The sequence below is a fragment of the Myxocyprinus asiaticus genome, chromosome 27, assembly GCF_019703515.2.
Source record: "Myxocyprinus asiaticus isolate MX2 ecotype Aquarium Trade chromosome 27, UBuf_Myxa_2, whole genome shotgun sequence".
Taxonomy (NCBI): Eukaryota; Metazoa; Chordata; class Actinopteri; order Cypriniformes; family Catostomidae; genus Myxocyprinus; species Myxocyprinus asiaticus.
In genome coordinates this window covers 35,346,291-35,367,097 of record NC_059370.1, presented here as the reverse complement: position 1 = coordinate 35,367,097, position 20,807 = coordinate 35,346,291, and the positions used below count along the sequence as shown (strand labels likewise).

General features: G+C 37.8%; 1 protein-coding gene across 9 annotated transcripts in view; it reads left to right on the top strand.

Moving 5' to 3' along the window:
- Nucleotides 1-15,670, top strand: part of LOC127418360 (ecto-NOX disulfide-thiol exchanger 2-like) — a 246,547-nt gene extending 230,877 nt beyond the window's left edge. For 8 of the 9 annotated variants that reach the window (XM_051658962.1, XM_051658955.1, XM_051658957.1 and 5 more), the window contains 4 exons: nucleotides 3,722-3,778; nucleotides 8,704-8,809; nucleotides 13,350-13,435; nucleotides 15,051-15,670. In XM_051658962.1, coding sequence (XP_051514922.1) covers nucleotides 3,722-3,778; nucleotides 8,704-8,809; nucleotides 13,350-13,435; nucleotides 15,051-15,182 — 381 coding nt within the window. In that variant the 3' untranslated portion in view covers nucleotides 15,183-15,670. The remainder of the gene's footprint in view (nucleotides 1-3,721; nucleotides 3,779-8,703; nucleotides 8,810-13,349; nucleotides 13,436-15,050) is intronic. The other variant, XM_051658960.1, reaches the window with a different exon arrangement.
- Nucleotides 15,671-20,807: the final 5,137 nt, after the last annotated feature.

Genomic DNA, 20,807 nt, shown 5'->3' with positions numbered 1-20,807 from the left:
GGACGGATCAGAGCATGTATTCCCTACAGCTACAGCAGACACTAATGAAAACTAATGGCACCTTTGCAGCGGTCGGCCAACACGCCACACTAGCGGCTACAACAAGCCACTTTCAATTAACTCTGTGTCACCGACACTGTCTTCAACAGAGCTCTTATTCAGGAAAACTTGATGACTGTGTTGCTTAGGAGACCATTCCCAATGAACAAGGGAAAAGTTGTTAATTAATAACTGAAACTCAGGTTGTGACATTTAAATCAGAATTTTATATTTAACTACCAAAAGGTAAAGCCAATTTGAGAGGGCTGAATGGTGGATGCAGATGTTATCTCAATCTTCCTTACCTTGTACAGTGGAGTGGATCGTTTCAGGTTAAGTCTGGGTTTTATCAACCCCCCCCCCAATTCATGAAATCATTTTTAAAATGGTTGGTCGACTACTCGTAATTCAAAGCAGGAAGAGGAGGAGACATGTCAGGATGTGGTGCTGCAGTGAGTGCTGGAAGAGAGTTCAAGGCATCAGCATGTGATGGCTCACCTGAGACAGACTCATTAATGAAAGAAATGAAAATCAATTTTAACACTGCCAGTGCTCCTATAGATCTGTGCCCATCGGTAGTTAGGACAGTATATTATTTAATGAATGTGTTGTATATGTCATACATTTTTACCAGGATTAACTTGCAAAACTGTTAACTGTGGAAAACTCACCAGCACAGTGATGGAGTTGGCCAGACACTATTTTCATGATCTTTTTAATGATATTCTGGTGCCTAAGCATTGCTAGGTCCCTCAGGGGCTTCTTTACACTGCCACAAGTAAAAAAGCTCACACCCATCTCTAAAATATTCTGGTGCCTAGATATGGCTCGGGTCCCACCTTCAATGTAAATTTATGGTAGTTTTATAGTTCGCAAGATGAAAATCTCAAGTCACACTGCTTAGAAAAGTAATAGCGCACCTCTGGTCAACAAGCCATATGATTTGAGGTATCATTCCAACCTAGTCTCCTTGAATGAACATTAATGTAATTACATTTTTGCAAACTGAGATTTACGTGTCACAATCTATGTTTCGCTGTGGTTTCCTGGTGAAACCAGGCATTTTATTCACTTTCACACAAATCACGAGTACAATGGCTGATTATGACTTTATAAACACTTATTTTTCGCTCCATTACTCACACACTGTTATATCCAGCTATTCCCAGCCAAGCAATCAAACTGACACAAATTGGCGTGGTTGCTTCAGAAAATATGCTTCTCATGTCACATCTTGCTTTTATCGGTTAGGTTTGGGTGTTGGTTAAGGGTAAGGATGTCTGTTTTGTTTATCTCTCATTTGCAGTGAGGACACCATCAGTTGGGTTTAGGTAAACATTTTATGCTAGGGAGGTATGTTTTACTCATTAAACCTCCATCTAGCATTCACCGTAAAAACCTTGTCTTCACTCACTTTTGGCACCCCTCGCTGGACATTTCACTGGGAAACTGCAGCAAAATGTGTAAAAAAGCACGTAAATTCGTTTTGGCAAAAATGTTGCCATGGTCACGTAATTTTCATGAGATCAGGCAGTATTACTCAGGTCAGTAGCTCAAATACATAGCAATAAGGGTTTGTTCAATCCCTGATCCCAAGTAAGAGCAATAAAAATAATGATGCTTGTCTTAGCTAGAACCAGGGCTGGTCAACCCATTAGGTGACATAGGCGACCGCCTAGGGTGGCATCACTTCAGGGGCGCTGATATACCGAGCCAATTTTAGCATGTGTCCAATCTGTGTCAAACAATATGCGCCCTGTGCGTTCTGATAACATGTTGTGGCGCCCCCCACGGAACATATAGACCGTGTACTAAATGCCCTACTACCATACTGGGGCAGTGGTAGCTCAGCGGTTAAGGCTCTGGGTTACTGATCAGAAGGTCTGGGGTTCAAGCCCCAGCACTGCCAAGATGCCACTGTTGGGCCCTTGAGCAAGGCCCTTGACCCTATCTGCTCCAGGGGCACTGCATCATGGCTGACCCTGCACTCTGACCCCAGCCTAGCTGGGATATGTGAAAAAGAAGAATTTCACTGTATATGTGCAAATGTATAATGTGTGATAAATAAAGAAAATTATTATTATTAATTATTACTACTCTCACTGTTTCTGTCAGATTTGTGTATGGCAGAAACAGTGAGAGTAGGATGGATAGTATGCCATTGTGAATATGGTCATAGACTCACGAGCGCGGGGCTCGCGAATTGGAGCGATGCCCGATGCGTGAAATAATCTAGTTTTGAGTCAGTTCTTCTCAATTAATTTGTCTTACGTACGGGCTGAATTGTTTGAAGTGCTTTGTCATGCAGTATAACAGTAACGGGGTGCTTTAGAAAAAAACAGCGCTGAATGAAGTGGATATTTACTTACAATTCATTGAAACAAAACCTGCAACTGTATTCAGTCGTTTACCAGTGAAGGACATGTGCAGCATGTGAGCGATTTTTACTGCAGGTAAAGACATTTTCTAAATAAAAGTGTATAAAAATACAACATCATGGTTCAATAGATTGTGTACTTAATGGGCCCCAGACTCTCCAGTAATGATGAAAGCCTACAAAAACTCCTGCTGTGAAACATACTGTACAATGTGCATAGCTGTGATCTTAAAACAGTGCACCTTTGCTTTTTTTTTTTTTTTTTGGTTGAACATCTTGGATCACTTGGTTTGGTTTACATGCACTTTACATTAAGTTTTATTTCTATATACACCAATCAGCCACAACATTAAAACTACCTGCCTAATATTGTGTAGGTCTCCCTCGTGCCACCAAAACAGCACCAACCCGCATCTCAGAATAGCATTCTGAGATACTATTCTTCTCACCACAATTATACAGAGCGGTTATCTGCGTTACCATAGACTTTGTCAGTTCGAACCAGTCTGGCCATTCTCTGTTGACCTCTCTCATCAACAAGGCATTTCCATCCACAGAGAACTGCCACTCACTGGATGTTTTTTGTTTTAGACTGTTGTGCATGAAAATCCCAGGAGATCAGCAGTTAAAGAAATACTCAAACCAGCCTGTCGGGCATCAACAATCATCCATGCGATTATCTAATCAGCCAATCGTGTGGCAGTAGTGCAGTGCATAAAATCATGTAGATACGGTTCAGGAGCTTCGGTTAATATTCTTATCAAACATCAGAATGGGGAAAAAATGTGATCTCAGGGATTTGGACCGTGGCATGATTGTTAGTGCCAGATGGGCTGGTTTGAGTATTTCTGTAACTGCTGATCTCCTGGGATTTTAACACACAACATCTTGTGGTGAGAAGAAAAGCATCTCAGAATGCTGTGACTTGAGGGTCTCACCTAGGGTGCCAAATGGGGTAGAGCTTGCACTGGCTAGAACCATTATATATTCCATCTGCATCAGGTTGCATTACTAATCTCAGCAGAGCGACATGAAATCGGCTGCCTTCACTCTGAGATTAAACCTCGCTTCATTAGTGTTTCATGGAGCAGGACAAATGCTTTGGAGGTTTGCTGCTTATTGAGCATTTAAAGGAATGCATTTGCAAGCCTGACCTTCAACTCTGGGTGTCAGGGCTGTGATTCTGTTTTCTGCCCTGCAGTCTCTCCTGTGTTCTTTACTTTCCCTGTGTGAACAGCATGTGTGAGTGTGAGCCTGTGACATATAACTTACTGACAGCTCTCTCATTCTTTTAATTGACTGAAGCGGGAGACGGCCGAGCGAGAGGACAGAGGGAGCGATGAAAGTGCAAATCTTGCTAGCGTAAGTGGAAGACACTTCTCTCCATCTCTGTCTCTTGTCCACACCACCACTTCTTATTGCACCTATTATTCTGCTCGCATCTACCTCTTCACCTTGTTGTTCCTTCCCACTGTTTCCTACAGAATTCTGTTTTTCTTTTAAAAAAAATACATTAGTTTGTTTGCCTATATTTCACTCAAAAATAAAAATTATTTCATCAATAACTCACCCACATGTTGTTCCAAACCCATATTACTTAGTTTTCTCTTCATTTGTGGAACACAAAAGGAAATGTTAAGCAGAATGTTAGCCTCAGTCACCATTCACTTTCATTGCATCTTTTTTGTGAATGGTGACTGAGGCTAACATTATGGATAACATCTTTTATGTTCCATGGAAAAAATAAAGGATGAAATATTTATTTTAACTACAGTATAAGCTAAACAAAAAACAAAAAATACCATCTTTTACAACATGTCATGAACAAGCAATCAGTAAATACTCTAAGTCTCATAAAGCTTAAAGAAATAATCCAGGTTCAATACAAGTCAAGCTCATTTGACAGCATTTGTGGCATAATCTTGATAACCACTTTGTTGCCATGATGACAATAACACAGTGAACCCTGTAATCATGCAAAAATGATGATATACACAACTTTACAGAACAAATAATACACATTTTAACGGAAGAATCCGTTTTTTTTTTTTTTTAAGTTATAAGCTTCAATTTTCAGTCTTTAAAGCCCCCATAAATTGGCCCCATTCACTGCCATTGTAAGTGCCTCACTGTCACCTCGATCTTTGCTTTTTTTTTTTTTTTTAAAGAAACATTTGAATTAATTTTGTGGTAATCATCATTATGCTACAAATGCTGTCAATTGATCTTAGCTTTTATTGAACCCGGAATATTCCTTTAAGCACACATAAACAGGGGTTTAAATTAATTGAGTAAAACTACTTAAGTATTATTCTTAAGTATTATTTTTGGGGATTTGTACTTTACTCAAGTGCACTTTAAACAGAATACTTGTACTTATACTTAATTACATTTCTAAAACAAGATAAATCAAATTGATCTTGTTTTAAGGATTTTTAGATATTTTTACAGGAAAACCGTACAAAAATTATTATCAAGAATAAGATTTTTGCCCTAATATCAAAGGTCTTACTAGAAAAAAGAAATTATGATCCAACGTGAACATGTGCATGTAAAATGGCTAGAAATAGCATTTTAGCTTAGCGAAAGCTGACAGTTTACACAAGGTTTATTTCTATTTCTTCTGCTCCAAACTTACTTCAAACGTACTTCTCTGTCTGCTCGTATGAATGTAACACATCATAAGAAAGTGTTTCACAGCTGTTCAAATGCACTTTGGATCGCATCATTTAATATGTATAAATGTTTTCCATCTGAAAGGACTAAATATTAAATGAAAAAAATTACAATAAAATGCAAAGTAATCTCTTCAGTAATCAAAATACTTTTTGAATGTAACTGTATTCTAATTACCAATGATTTAAATTGTAACTGTAGTGGAATACAGTTACTTATATTTTGTATTTTAAATACGTAATCCCGTTACATGTATTCTGTTACTCCTCAACCCTGCGTATGTGAACGTCCGAATGAATGTGATGTATTCATTCAAATCTATGAGCACGAAGTGAGAAACACTGGCAGTTTTTGTCCAAAACTTTATTATAAACGGATGCTACTTATACAGATTGGACAGTTATGAAGTAAAAAATGATCATTCATGTTGTAAATATATATATATATATCAGCACAGAGTCTGCCCTCCTCAAAGTGTCTAATGACCCGTTGCTGGCTGTTGATTCAGGCTATTGTGCAATTCTAGTCCTCCTTGATCTTAGTGCCGCTTTTGACACCATAGATCATGGAATTCTGCTGGAGCGTTTAAGACGGTGGGCAGTGATTCAAGGGACTGCACTTGAATGGTGTTCCTCCTATCTTAAAGAGAGATCTTTCTCTGTCGAATTGGGAAATGTTTCCGCCTCCTCTGCAACCACTGTGGGGTTCCTCAAGGCTCAATTCTGGGCCCAGTTTTATTTTCTTTAAATATGCTTCCTTTGGCCCATATTTGTCAAAAACACAACATATACTACCACTGTTATGCTGATGATACTCAGCTTTATCTTCCTCTAAAGCCAGGGGATAATTCTTCTTTACATTCACTTTTTCACTGTAATGATATTAAAAAGTGGATGGCAAGGAACTTTCTCCAGCTTAACAAGTCAAAAACCGAAGTGGTAATGTTTGGCCCCCTGATTCAACTAAACATAAAATTAATCATCTAGGCCCCCTTACCTCTAATTTACACAGTCAAGCAAGACATTTTTGCGTGACTTCTGATTCCGATTTAAAGTTTGATAAACATTTAAATTCTGTGGTAAGAGGTGGCTTCTTCCAAATAAGGGCCATTGCGAAATTTTTAAGGATCTGGAGGTTGTTATACATGCTTTTATTTCTTCCAGACTGGATTACTGTAACTCATTGTATTATGGTTTTCTCATGCCTCATTTTCACGTCTGCAGTTAGTTCAAAATGCTGCTGCTAGGCTTCTGACTGGAACTAGGAAGCATGCTAGTATATCACCTGTGTTGGCTTCTCTCCACTGGCTCCCAGTTAAATACAGAATTCAGTAAGATTTTATTTGTTTTTAAGGGTCTTAATGGCTTGGCACCTCCTTACATTGTGGAACTCCTTCAGCAATATACTACTTATAGACCTCTAAGGTCATCACAGAGTCTTCTTTTAATCATTCCTAAGTCTGTTGCTGCTCCATGCCTTTCGAATAGTTTGCCTCTCCACATCAGATCCTGTACCACAGTTGAAGTTTTTAAATCTCATTTGAAGAGAAATCTCTTCTCTTTTGCTTTTGACTGTGTCTAGTGTGTTTAACTACATTTATTTGTGTTGGTTTTAGTATTTATGTTCTCTGAATGTGCATAATTTATTTATGTTTCCTTTTTGTAAAGCACTTTGGTCAACGTGTTGTTTTTAAATGTGCTATAGAAATAAATGTGATATATATATATATATATATATATATATATATATATATATAACTATAAAACCAGCAATGATAATTATGAAATAATAATGAAAATAAAAATGATTGAATCTGAGCAAATATTATAAATGTTATTGAATTTATCCATCTGCTCAACAGCAATGTTTGGCTCAGAAACCAACTCACAAAACCAACAACATTATTAACTTTCTTCAAAGCTTATTTAAAAAAAAGTTTTTTTTTTATCTTTCTCTATGTCTCAAGGGGTTGGGTGCTCTGACATCACAATTCGTAAGTGCCTCCTCCCATGCAACGAACATTGCGTGACTGTGGCTACGTTGTTGCAAAATTAAATTATGTGGTTCATTACATGTCTCAGGGCAGTTCTGAAGTGAAATGTCCACTGTGTGGTGCTAAAAGCAAGTGAATGTTCTCCCGAACAGATGAAGTTTTAAAGGTTAATGTTTTATTTAAGATTTAAATCAACAAAACCGACCTCCCTTCCCTAAATCTTAAACCTAAACCTAACTGATAGTGTCATAAAAGCAAATGTGACATGAAAAACACAATTTCTGAAGCAACCACGTCATTTTGTGGTGCTTCTATGACACTTTCGGCTCACGTGTCATCTCACATGCTCTGCAGGACTCGTACACCGGTCCTTTGTATTGCATATGCAACATTGTATCAGTTTAGCTACCGCACAATTTGATCACACTTAAACAAGCTTGTAAATGTAGTTGGTTATGTGATGCAAATGTTCAAATTAGTTATCTGCTATAGTAAAAGTGTTTATATGTAATAAGATAACATTGTGCGAGGAACAGGGCGAAAAGTAAGTGTTTATGTACTGATAATCTGCCGTTTTAATCGTGATTTGAGTGAAAGGGGATAAAAGTCATTGTTGTTTTAGCGCCTCTAGTGTTCATTCCACCAGGAAACTTCTGTGTTATGTATACAGCAGATCACATAAAAATAATTTTGCAAAAATGTAGTTATTGTAACATGATTCTATGACCAGGTTGTGAATGCCACTGGGGGATAAATATGACAGTCGTCAGAGACAGTAAAAAGGAGACTTAACAAACCAATCGAATTTTACAACATCTCCTATCTTGATTTCAATCTAGCTAGGAAAAAAATGACTATTTTTTTAATACTTAAGTACAATTTAATGTGAATACTTTTTTTTTACATTCACTCAAGTATGTTTTTGGCTAGATACTTTTAATTGAGTACAATTTTCACTCAGTATCCATACTTTCACCTAAGTATAATTTCTGAGTACTTTTTACACACCTGCACATAAGACAAACCAAGACACTAGACACATAAGACAAACCAATGTGTTCATGAGTCTTACTAACTGATTCATTAGAAGTACCGTCTCACAAGAGTCATTTGTTCATGAATCAGAATACATTGGTCCTGCTGTATATTTCTTTATGCATGCAGCCAGCAAAGACAACACAATGGAAAGACATGTTGTCTTTGTTATATTTTGCACCCAGTCCTTTTATCTAATCAGATGCAATTCAGACTGCAAAATCACAACTCGGGTAAAATACAGTTGCTTTTTCTGTGATTATGTAGATTCAGCAGTGGTGCATGAAACACTGTTACTTCCACACTATCGCTCTCTCCATCTTCCCTTCTCTGCACCACCTTAAACCCTGGTTCTGTTGTCCCATTTCCCCTCCTCTGTCCTCTCGCAGAACATGACAGATCATTACAGGCCAATCGAGCACTGGAGAACTTTATTTGTCGCGGGATAAATCACTCTGACACGACTGGGCAAGGAGATTGCATCCCTGTTAGAGTGTCAGGGTAATGAGGGGAGTGGCAGAGGGCTTTTGAAAAAAAAAAAAAAAACACAACATAATTTTTTCGCTGTTATTTCTTACCATAGGAGGCAGCAGCATCGACCATGGTGTCCTGCAGCCAGGAGAAAGAGAACCTGCCAGAGAAGGGTCCTCCTAGCCCTGTGAAGTCAGAGAGAGAAGCCCTGCTCGTGGGTAAGTGTCATGGGGCGGCACAGCGGGGGGCTGGATCTTCCGAAGCACCAAGAGTGTGTCTTTTTTCACACTTTTTCTAATCAGACACAAGATTGTCAAAAAAGATCCCTCTTCTCATTATTTTCATAATCTTCAGCTATCTGTGCAAGGGTGCAGGTGTTAATTGCCTGGCCAAATGAGCCTCAAATGAGTCACCTTGGATGTTTTTTAATGAGGAACTTTGACATGGCGTTCACATCAGAGCCAGAAAGAGTAATGTGTGCGTGCGTAGGGGTAGAAATCTTTAGGCACCTCATGATTTGATTCCACTCAGATTCAGGGAGTCATGATCAGATTGCAATATGATTCTCAGTACAATATCAGTTTTTCAGCAACAGCATAGGGGTGCAAGTTAAGGTGGCTTGATGCCAAATTCTGTCGAAAACATCTGCATAAAGGCCATACTAAAACATCTGCTCTGACCTGCAATAGCAACAAAATAAAGTGGTACAGAGTTCATGACGCAGAACTTTTGCTGGTTGTTTCCATTAAGACGTTATAAAATAAAGCTTGTTCGGCCTTTTTGTCCTTGGTTGTTAAACTTATTTGAAGGCTCTGCATATGTTTGTTGGCACAGTGTAGGCACATCTTTTTGTGTTGCAGACTACATGGCACTTATCTCTATCTGTTATGTTTTGCCCTGCATATGCTTTTTCAATTAACATAATTAGACAATTATTGAGAAAATCCAGAATTGTTTAAGAAAAAAATTGTGATGCATCAGTGAATCAATTCTTTTCTCCCACCCCTATATGTGTGCTAGAGAGGCTGTGATGTCCTATGATGGCCAAAAATGCAGTCTAGAATGGCAGCTCACTTGGTTTTGAGACACAGAATCAGACCATGTTTATACCTATTATTAACATACGTCTCAGGTGATTCGGTCACAAGCGGTCAGCCGATACAGATCACTGTCTACACCAAGTTTACTTGCATCTCAAATGCATTCATTTATAATTAGATTTTAGCAAGTGTAGGGCAAAGTTTTTAAGCGGAATGCTCATTATAGGCTGTGTCCACACTAATATGTTTTCAATTGAAAACATATTGATTTACTACTTTTATGCCTCATCCACATTAGAACAGCATTTTCCTCGACCGAAAATGGAGACCTTCGAAAATGTTCTCCATAACCTCATACTTACAAAAACAATGATGGTGGCCTTTCGCTGTTGTCTGGGAGGCATCAGGATGCATTAGCATTTACGCAAAGCAATGTGGTTGCGTTAGTTTCTGACAACCTCTGGATGTAGTTTGACTGATCCAATCACAAAATGTTTTGGACTCCGTTTACAACTGTATTTTCCGCCATCCACTTGTGATTGGATCGCCTAAGATGGATGTTAAAAAATACCAGATGTGAACAGAGCCACAAAGAGAGACAATCCAGATGTGTATGTGTGTGCAAAAACTCTCCAAGCATTCTCTGTGTAATTGCCTTGACAGCATGTTTGGCACAGTTGTCAAGGTTAGTTATTGGTTTTATTTTGGTGTATTTGCCAGTCCAGTGACTGGAAAGAGCGCTGAACTTGCTGTTGTCCGGCACATTGCTCTCTGGTAAAGAAAGCTAGTTAAGTAACCTCTTGTTACGTTTCTGCTTGTTAGCTATGCTCCCCTTTCCATGAGGACTTTTTTTTTCCATTCTGCTTCAGATCATGTTCTGTTTGAGGAGGTGCTCCTGTCAGCATTAAGGGAGATGAGACTGTTTTTGCACCCAGATGCAACTCCCCGCTTCCAAATGGGAGGACATGCAGTCACGGCTCTCTCAGCAGTGCAGTGTGCTTTTAGCAAATCAAATAAATATGGTTCTCGAAAGCGTAAAGGACTCATAGCACAGCAGATGAACACCATCTGACCTATTCATAAAGAGTTACAGCTGCCAGCACGGGCTGTTTGCTTAAAGGAATAGATAATTTACTCATTATCATGTCATTCCAAACCCCTATACTTTCTTTCAGAAATTACAAAAGGAGTTTTTTCATACAATGTAAGCATCCAGTGATCACGGGCATTCAAGCTCCATAAAGGACACTATAAGCATCGTCACCTTTAAAGCATCACAGAGTAGTCCATGTAACTCATTCACTATAGTCCAAGTCTTCTGAAGCTAAACAATAGCTTTTTTGTAATAAAAAAAAAAAAAGACTGAAAATTTAAATCAATAGTCACTGATAATCTCCCCCATTGATGTAGTTCTCATATGTCAGTCGCATTTCCACATATTCAAATGTGCTTCGTCACAATCAGTTATAGAATGCCAAGGAAAGCGCATTCAATACTTTTTAAAAACATTAATGTCAAACCAAGTGCAGTGCATCTTATATTTGACTATACTGTATGCAAAGGAACATGAGATTTGACAGCTACTTTGTAGATGTTGTATGAACTAATTTTATGGTGGGCTTTTGTCGTTTTTGGAGTTTGACAGTGTCTGTCGCCACTCCCTTTCATTGTATGGAAAAGAGCATTTTGAACACTCTACTAAACTTCCTTTATGTTCCATGGAAGAAAGTTATATGGGTTTCAAATGACATGAGGGTGAGTAAATAATGACAGAATTTTCTTTTTTGTGTGAACTAACCCTTAAAACTGCCAGCACAGGCCATTGTTTAAGAACATACAGCATTAGATCTGACAGAACAGATAGTGTACATCAATTTATGAAAAGAGATTTGGATTTTTTCTTTTCTTCTAGCTGTCTTGTGTTTGGCTTTGTATCAATGTGTGTAAATGGAAAGGCATGATAATCCAATTACATTGAAATGAGAACATGTATAATATATAAACTATCTACAGTCCATCATGTCTAATGGAATATTGACTACACGGCACTTGTGCGCCTCGCCCTGGAGAGCTTGCTTTCCTGATAATACTGTTATGCATTCAGAATAATTGACTGATCAGCCCTCCTATCAAACCTGCACCAGAAGTGCTAATAGTTACCGTTATTGTTTTTCCATATGTTCAAGTGTGATGTATGAAGCACGATGAACAGCCTTGATTTGGCCGAACAGCATCAAAGCTGCAATTAAACACTCATATTCATTTAGAAAGTTCAAGAGGCAGAGTTAGTCAATGAAGACATCCACTTCAGGCAAGATACCTCAGATACACAGAATCATTTGCAAATCAGCTCCTGGAAAAACAGAAGAAATATTAAATGCTGATGCACTAGAGCTGTGTCCTTAAACCTAGTGACCTAGCATTTTAAAGCATCATAAGTGCAATCCTGACTCGGAAGCTGTTCCAAATTATGCTAGGGAACAACATTTTAAGCTGACTTGTAAGGTATATCATTTTGGTAAAGATCGAGGGCAGGATCACGTTTCCTACACGGACTCTGCATTGCAAAATAGACAAATCCAAGATGGCGGACAAGTCAAGAGAAATGGCTGTTATAAATGTACTTTATTCAACAATGAAATAAAGAGAAACTAGTTCTAAAAATATAATTAATATAGACCCTGTTTACCCAATTTTTGTAAGTGCTACATTATGAATATTTATGTATATTAGAGTGTTGCTTTGTTAGCTTAGCAACATGCTAACATCAAACTCTAAATCAATTGTGAGATGAGAGTTGTGAGTCCTGTGCACTTCATGTAATGAGTGATATTTGTGTAACAAGCGGAGTTGCGTTTTTAAATCAGTCACTTAAGTGCTTCTATTTCAGTTAGGATGCTTCCTAAGGGGCTGTTCATAGTGAACACATTTTTGCATCCATCTGCAGTGTTTTTCAGTTGTTTCGCTATGTAAACATGCTCTAGATGGAATTCTTTGAATGTTGATCCACGTCTCGCTGTTTTGTCGCACTGTTAGGTTAAATAGAACTTCAACTTTAAAAAAACAAAAAAAACATGTCAGAGCTGTGGCACAGTGGGTAGTGGTCATCATGACATGTACTGTAAGAGACACTGGCTCACTCTCCCTCAACTTTCTGTCTCCCTTAAAGGGATAATTCACCCAAAAAGGAAAAAGCGATATAAAAGGTGTGGGTGAGAAACAGATCAAAATTTAAGTCCTTATTTTACTCTAAATCTCCACTTTCACTTTTACTTCTAAAGTCACGTGTGGTGCCTGTTTAGTTTCACTTTCACATCTGGAATGAACACCTATTATATCACTTCTGAAGATATGGATTTAAACACTGGAGTCTTATGGATTACTTTGATGTTTCCTTTGTGATTTTTGGAGCTACAAAGGTCTGATCACCATTCATTTGCAGTGTATGAATCTACATAGCTGAAATTTTTTTCTAAAAATCTTTGTGTTCTGCTGAAGAAAGAAAGTCATACATATGTGGGATGGCATGAGGGTGAGTAAATGATAAGAGAATATACATTTTTGGGTGAACTGTCTTGTAAAAATATTAAAGGCTAAAAAGCAAAACAAAAAAAACTTTCGGTCTGAACGGCCTCTTAAAAGGTTTTGAAGTGGAGCTCAGATATGTTCGATGTAGACAAATTGTTAATTAGATTCATCTTTTGCTTTGCTTCCACAGGAATCATCTCAACGTTTCTTCACGTTCATCCTTTCGGAGCCAGTATTGAATATATCTGCTCCTACTTACAGCGGTTGGACACTAAGGTATGCAACAGACACACAGACTTCTCACTCAGACTGAATCTATTTACTCCTATTTACAGCACCTGGACACACACACACCGAAAGTGTGCTTGCCATTCTAATGTTCTGCTGAGTAAACAGCCCTTCAGTAGATAGAAAGAGCTCAGGGTGTAAGCAAAGCTCTCACACTCAAAGCAAGACCACACACACATATACAGTTAGATATTTCCTGTGTGTGTTTTCATCTTCCCGAATTCAAATACAGTCCTGAAGGTATGCCTGTCAAAAGATTTAATGCCAAAATAAACCCCTCATCTTCCACATTGTTGATTATTCTTTATATTCCTTGATCTCTCTCACTCTCTTTCACTCTCTTTTAGTTGTCACACAGTGACTAATTTACACTTAACAATGAAGGGTGAAAATATATCTATATCTATATCTTTTCAGCTTTGAGTTGAAGCCCCCTGGCTGTGTTCGTGCCCACGCTCTCCCTCTTCACACTGCACACATGCCCTCATATCTTCATCAACACTCCCACTTGCTTTCACTAAAAACAATGCACTTAGGTGGGAGGCACATGAGAGGATTTTAATTGATAAACCAACATTCACATCTTGCTGCATGGCACTTCATGTGCCGGGTTTCGTGATCCTGTGAAGAACAGAATTTGTACGTCATGTGGTATCAGCGGAGTCCAGATATCCACATAGACAATCTGGGATCTAAAATTCCATCAAAACCTTGAACGTTTTGGGATTTTGAACAATATACAACAAAGAATGTTGAATAAGAAATATTTATAATTCTGCATTCTGTTTTTGGGACAGTAATCAAATTTGTAAGCAAATTTGAGACATTGACCATGTTAGCTCCTTCATACAAAAGGTCAGATTTTCTTACTTCCATTGAAGCATACAAGATGCTCTATGGAACATTCTTAAATCATTCTGGGATGACATGGATCATCAGGTTTGACACAAACTTGTGGAGTTCATGTCAGCTCGAGTACATGCTGTCATTAAAGCAAAGGGGGGACATACCAAATACTAAGAAATTCTTTTCACTACTATTGTTATGCTGGTAATATACAGTATTTTCAAATAAACTAAATGTTATAAAATTCAAACAATGCAAAATAGAAGACTTTCTTTTTATTGGCGGTCTCAGATTTATTCTGATTGCTGCTGGTCTGTTTTCTGGTTCCGGTTTCTATGAGAAGCAATGTAAAAATACTGAGCGATCCAGATGGATAAAAACATCCATTTTATGTGTTAGTTGGAGTAAAAATGACTTAACAACTTAACAACTTGAAGTAGTTAATGATTTCAAATTAACTTACCTCGGGTCATTGCTTCATGTCATCTACCCACTCGGTGAGGCGTTGTCAAAAGATGGTCATCGAGACTTTGTAAAGTATCGTTACAGTGGAGCCTCGTGTTTATGTATTTGGCCATTTTTACACATTTTATATAATAAACATCACATTGTCCTTCGAAAAAACACGCTGATGCGGCTGAAAACACTGAAGACCGGAAAAGGAAAACAGGCTTCCTTTATAAATTGTGGAAAAAGGTGGATACATGTTTTCTTGAGGTTTGGACAAAACCTTGATGTTCTTTTATGTTTGTTTCAGATCAGTACCACAGAAGTGGAGACGCTATTGGGTCGGTTGCCTTGTACATTCAAGCAGGAATTGACGGGTGTTGGGGCAAGTTTGGAAAAACGTTGGAAGTTCTGTGGTTTTGAGGGCATTAAGACCACGTAGAGACACGGGTTGAGGGGACCCGCACAGACTCCAAGTAAGAGGCCAATGGACAGGAAACGTTAACCAATCACCTGCCAGCTCTCTGTATCCAGCAGCCCAGCCCCATGAGATTCTAATCTCCAAAAACACTCCAACCCTGGAGAAAACACTCCAGTCTTTGAGATCCTCAAGACTTTGGTGTGTGTAGTATGTTTTGGTATTTTTACACACGAGCACATGTCGGAGTGTGTGTGTACATTGGTACAATGTGAATGGATTCGTGCAGTTCAACCACACAAGACTCTGACCGAGGACTGAACTGTCAACATAGGTTTTCTTTTTCTTGTTTCACATCTAATTTGTAAAAAATCTATATATATAAATAACATGAATATATTTCTTCTTTTTTCTTCTGTATAGGCCGCAAAGCTGCATTGAATCTTTTGTTCATACACCCTGTAAATGTTTGAATAACTTGCTATTTTTAAATAAAAAAGTGGAAAACAAAATCTTACAATGCTGCAGTACTAATTTCTTGGTTTAACAATCTAGGTCACCGCTCCCAAAATCTTAAAAAATTCAACTTTCAGCACCTCTGCTAATTAAAAGAAGGAATCGTGGGATAAATTTATGCCTTTAGAAGACATTTCCTCTCGCTTCTGCTATATTTATGCCACACGTCCTCACGAACCCTATGGCTTTTCACGCATAAACCGGTGACCACAAAAACAGAGTTGTCTTAAGCTCCACCGTGTCCCCGAGCGATCCGAGCCGCTCTGTGGGGACAGCCGTGCCGAGCCTGTTTTCCCAAATTTGAATGGTTCTCTCTCCTTTGATATGAGCCTTTCAGAATGCAAGTTGAGTTTTTTTAATCACGTTGACCCAGAACTTTCTGTCGACCAGTAAACATACTGAGCAACTGTGAACGTGTTGAGCAGCGCTGCTGTTTTTGTACAAAGCCTTTGATGACTAATTAACAATAGGAGCACATTTGTGTAAATTAGCTTATGTGTTGCGCATGTATATGTGGGGGTGTTTTTCTGTTAGTCAGCAGTTAATAGTGTGAATTGGGGCTCGTTCGCCGCGACTGAAGAGGAGAGAGAAGAGTCTTCCTGCAGCACAGTCAAGCGTCCCTAATTCGCTTCTGTTGTGCAATTTGTAAGGTTTTTTTTTTCTCCTTATTGCTGAAGGAAACTAAAGCTTTAAAGCACATGATTGGTTCCCACTGCCTATTTTCTATTTCCTTGGGCCATATGTATGAAATATTAGCTTCAAATGCTTGTCAGACGTTTGGCCTCTCAAACATAAATGAATAATGTGTAATGATTGTACCCCCATCACTGAACAACCCTTAATACATTATTATTTCTTTTCGCCATGCATTTTTATGGTTGACACTCCAGCGAATTCTAAGTGAACGGAGCATGAACATGTACAGCATTTTTACAAAGGGGCTTCTGTCACTCAAACATAAATATTTCAACATTTTGTTTGGAATCGTAGTTTACTCCTTTTTGAGTCATGTTCTATGGACAGTTCAGTAAGTCATTGCATTCACCGATTAAACATCCCAACATACAAGCTTTTTTCTAAAGGCTTACATTGGTTCCATTAAAATCGAACCTTCAGTACTTCTTTAAAAGGTCTTTGGTGGGCCACTCTCTTCAAGCTTTTACTGGTTCAAACTTAGATGATACAAACAACATGTAAACAGATACAGAGGCCACCAAAGGTTGTCAGAATCCATGTGTCCTATTTTCCTTCCCTCATTCCTCTATTTTTGGGCAACACACACTGCACCATCAGAGCACTTAACTTTAGAGCTATGCAAGGCGCGTTGTATGTATCAGTTCACTGAGCTCTCTGCAGATACAGAAAGGACTCCATCTCTGTCACCCACCTTACATTTGACAAATGACAGTGGTTTTCACATCGAGAAGCCCAGATATTCTCTAGAATATCATAATTTTTTTTTTTTATCCTGTTTTTCTGTACTTAGTTCCCCAGTAGACTTTATTTACTCCGACAGGAAGCCTCCCTTTTTCAGCTTATCACAAAAATTCTGAACATCACACAAAGACCTAAACAGACTAATTAGATCTCTCTGTGGTCCCCTGGAGATGTATTTTTCATTTCTGTTGTCTTCTCTATGCAGCTCCACTGAGTGTCTCTCATGAATTCAATTCTGCATGGATTGCGGCAGAATCCATCAGGGTGCGTATGACTCATGTTGCTTGCAGAAGCCATGATTATATTCTTCCTATGGAAGCACTCCACTCCAGGAGATATGCTTGAGTGTCCTTCAACACCTGGCCTTGTTTTTTGCCTGAGTTCTCCTAAAGAGCAAAGCACATATTAAACCAAAGGGCAGCGGTGTCAAACGGCAAACACCCAAGAGCCTCGCTCATAACCTCTTATCCCCTAAATGCCACGCTCCCCACATCCTTGGAAGAAATTGGATGTGGAGTGATAGCAAACTTCTGTGGATCTCTTTTTTGGATGGGCCAGAATCTCGATGCTTTAGCTAATTAGTTCCCACTTTACCTGACTTCCTCCAGTCGAAGTGAATCCAGGCAATTACAAAGAGCGGCTCCCTTGAGCGATCAGATAAGAGAGAGCTGATTGGCTCATAAGGAGAGTGAATGTTCCCGTCATCCCTCACAAGTGAAAGATCCTCATTACTCCCAAGTAGTCACAGCCTATGACTGAAAACATCCATCTGTTTAAGGTGTAACCCGTGGAGGTTACAGAGGGTCACCACTTCTATAATAATGGTTTATGAATTATATTTCAGAAACAATATACTAAATATGGTGGTTTGTGAGCTCCCCCTTCTGGAAGGAGAAAGAGAGGTGTTGCTGTAATAATTCCTTCAGAGAAGCATATTTTAGTGATTTTTGTGGTAATATGACCACGGTATTAAGAGCTCAGTTCAAGCAGACATCTGGCTCCTGAGTGGCGAGACAGAAAAGCAGCTCAAATTCACCTGCACAAACACAATTATCCTTTCAATTAAGGACTACTGTTATGCTAATTCATTTGAACTATGCACAATCCTTTTTTTTTTTTTTTTTTTTTTAAATCAGTAGTTATTTAAAATGCATTGAAATGTGGATAGACCCACTGCTCATGCAGAGTACAACACTGTTCTATTGATGGGCTTCTAATGTTCATTTAAAATAATAATAATAATAATGTTTTGTAAAAAAAAAAAAAAAAAAAGCTTCATGTGGTGGTAACATCTAAATTTATTGGTTTTGTTATCCTCGCCACAAACTATTTTATCAAGATTTATGCATTTTATTTTCTTAACATTTCAAATTGACCTGAGTTGCATTTAAGAATATTAAATAAAAAAACGAAACTTTATAACTTTTATACTTTTATCATTTTGTTCTTTAATTTTGTTGAAGATTACAAATTACCAGTTTTTGTTAAAGATTTCCCGTGAATTAAATTTGATGGAAATTTGTTGTGAAATTGAAAAGTGTAAATCTTAAACATAGGCTTAAATATTAGTGTATATTTTATATATTTAATATGACAGAATCAACCTGGCTGCATATATATATATATGCCTATTTTTAAGATTTACGCATTTCAATTTCATAAAAAATTTCTATCAAATTTAACTGAGTAATCCTTAAACATTACACATGCTACGAATTAATAAATTAATAAAGAAGTACAGCATAATACAATGTTTCATACAAATCCTAATAACTAAAAATGGACCATTTCTGTTTGTGATTTGTATTCATAACACATATGTTTAACCCTCTGTTACCTGAATAATTAAATTACAAAATCACAAAGGAAAAAAACTCTTAATATGTCCATTAACTCAATCTTTGTTTTTTCACATCTGTCCATTGCAAGAGACAATTATGATAAATATTCCACAGGTACTTAATAATCAGGATGACATATGAAGAGGACAGTCATTTAGAATTATGAATAAGGGTTAAAAGGTAATCAGCCATTGTGGTTTGGATGTAACGGTTAAAAAAGGCTTTAAAAAGGTCTGTCCATGCACCAGAGGGTCAAGGTACCAGCTGCACATTTTCAGTTTTTATAATGTAATAACACACATGCAATTTATTGTTTATGTGTAAGAGTTCAAAATCATTTGCTTGCAATGATGTTATTTCCTCATGCCCTTTTACATAATTTAATCTGAGGTCCTGATGTGTTGCCCTGGTGTGTTTGATTTAAAATGCCAGTGGTCGTGATTCCTTTGAGATGACACACTGCCTGGATAATGAACTAAAGTCACACTTATCTTCATTACACCTCGGACCTTTCAGAAAAAGATAGAGAAATAGAGTACCTCTGTGTAAGAGATGTGATTTGTTGAGAAGTCTATTTTTATACATGACAGTCACTTAGTGTTCAAAAGGACGGGTGCTGCTTTGTTTTTTAATCAATCTGAATATGCTTTGTATAAATGTTGTGTTCAAAAGATTTATTTTCCTTGTTTACTGGGAAAAGGAAGCTGTGTGCCTCAAAAACGGATCTTATTTGTCATCTTTTTTCATAAACTCTTTGAACAAATGGAACTTAAAACGAATCCCCAAAATAATGAACTGAAGTGGGCTTGTTTTCTGCAATCTACCAGCGTTTTGCTAAAAGCCAGTGGGAAAACATTGAGCACTACTACTCTAAAATCCTTCAAAATATTATTCAAGTAGCAGCTATATTAATTAAATAACATCTCACTTGTACTCATATTTCTGCCTCATTCTTCGTTTTGAAAGGAACTCAGTTGTTGCTTTCTGTCAAGGTGATACACAGAGTATTATAAAACATAAAAGGTACAATAACTGGTCCTAAAAGCTACATTTCAGAGTGCTGCATATTTATGAGTGAACAAAAGTTCCATCTTGTTTATTCTACCAACCACGAGATCTGAGGAGTGTAAAACAAGTCTCCAACTGTCACATTGACGCACACTATAAAACAATTCAAATGTAGTTGTGTTAATGCTTAAGTTGTCGTCTCTGCTTAATAAGGGAAATCATGCTGACTTTAACACATCCTGAAAGTGTGGCCCTTAGGTCACATTTATTAAATCTACATGAGAAAAGCATCTTCTTAATGAGCTATGATTTGTGACTGCACTGCCCAATAAAGATCTTAAGGATACACAAAGACGAAATTGTCTGTGATGGCCACTTTCCGCTTGAGTAACCAGCCATTAGTGCTGATTGAAGGGCTGGTAACTTGCCTCCGTCCACAAAGTTCACCTCAAGTTAATCAGTTCTTCTCCAAACAGTTTTCAGATGATGACCAACATGTATGAAGATGTTACATATCTTCCAAATGCATTCTGTGTGGATCTCTAAATAAATGTATTGTTGATTACCACATGAAGTAATTTTGACTCATCCTAAAGTTTCTAAAAACAAACAAAATTTGCGTTTTTGTGCAAGTCTATGGGGCAAGGCATTCTGAATGTTTTTAAAGCAGAAATGTGAAGCTTATAATTTTCTAAAAGCACTTACATTAATTCTTCTGTTAAAACTTGTGTATTATTTGAGCTAAGTTGTTTAAATCGTAATTTTTACACTCGTTTTAGGTGTTACATTGTGATGGCAACGAAGTTGTAAAATTGGCTAGAACTTTACACAGAAAAGGCTAGTAATC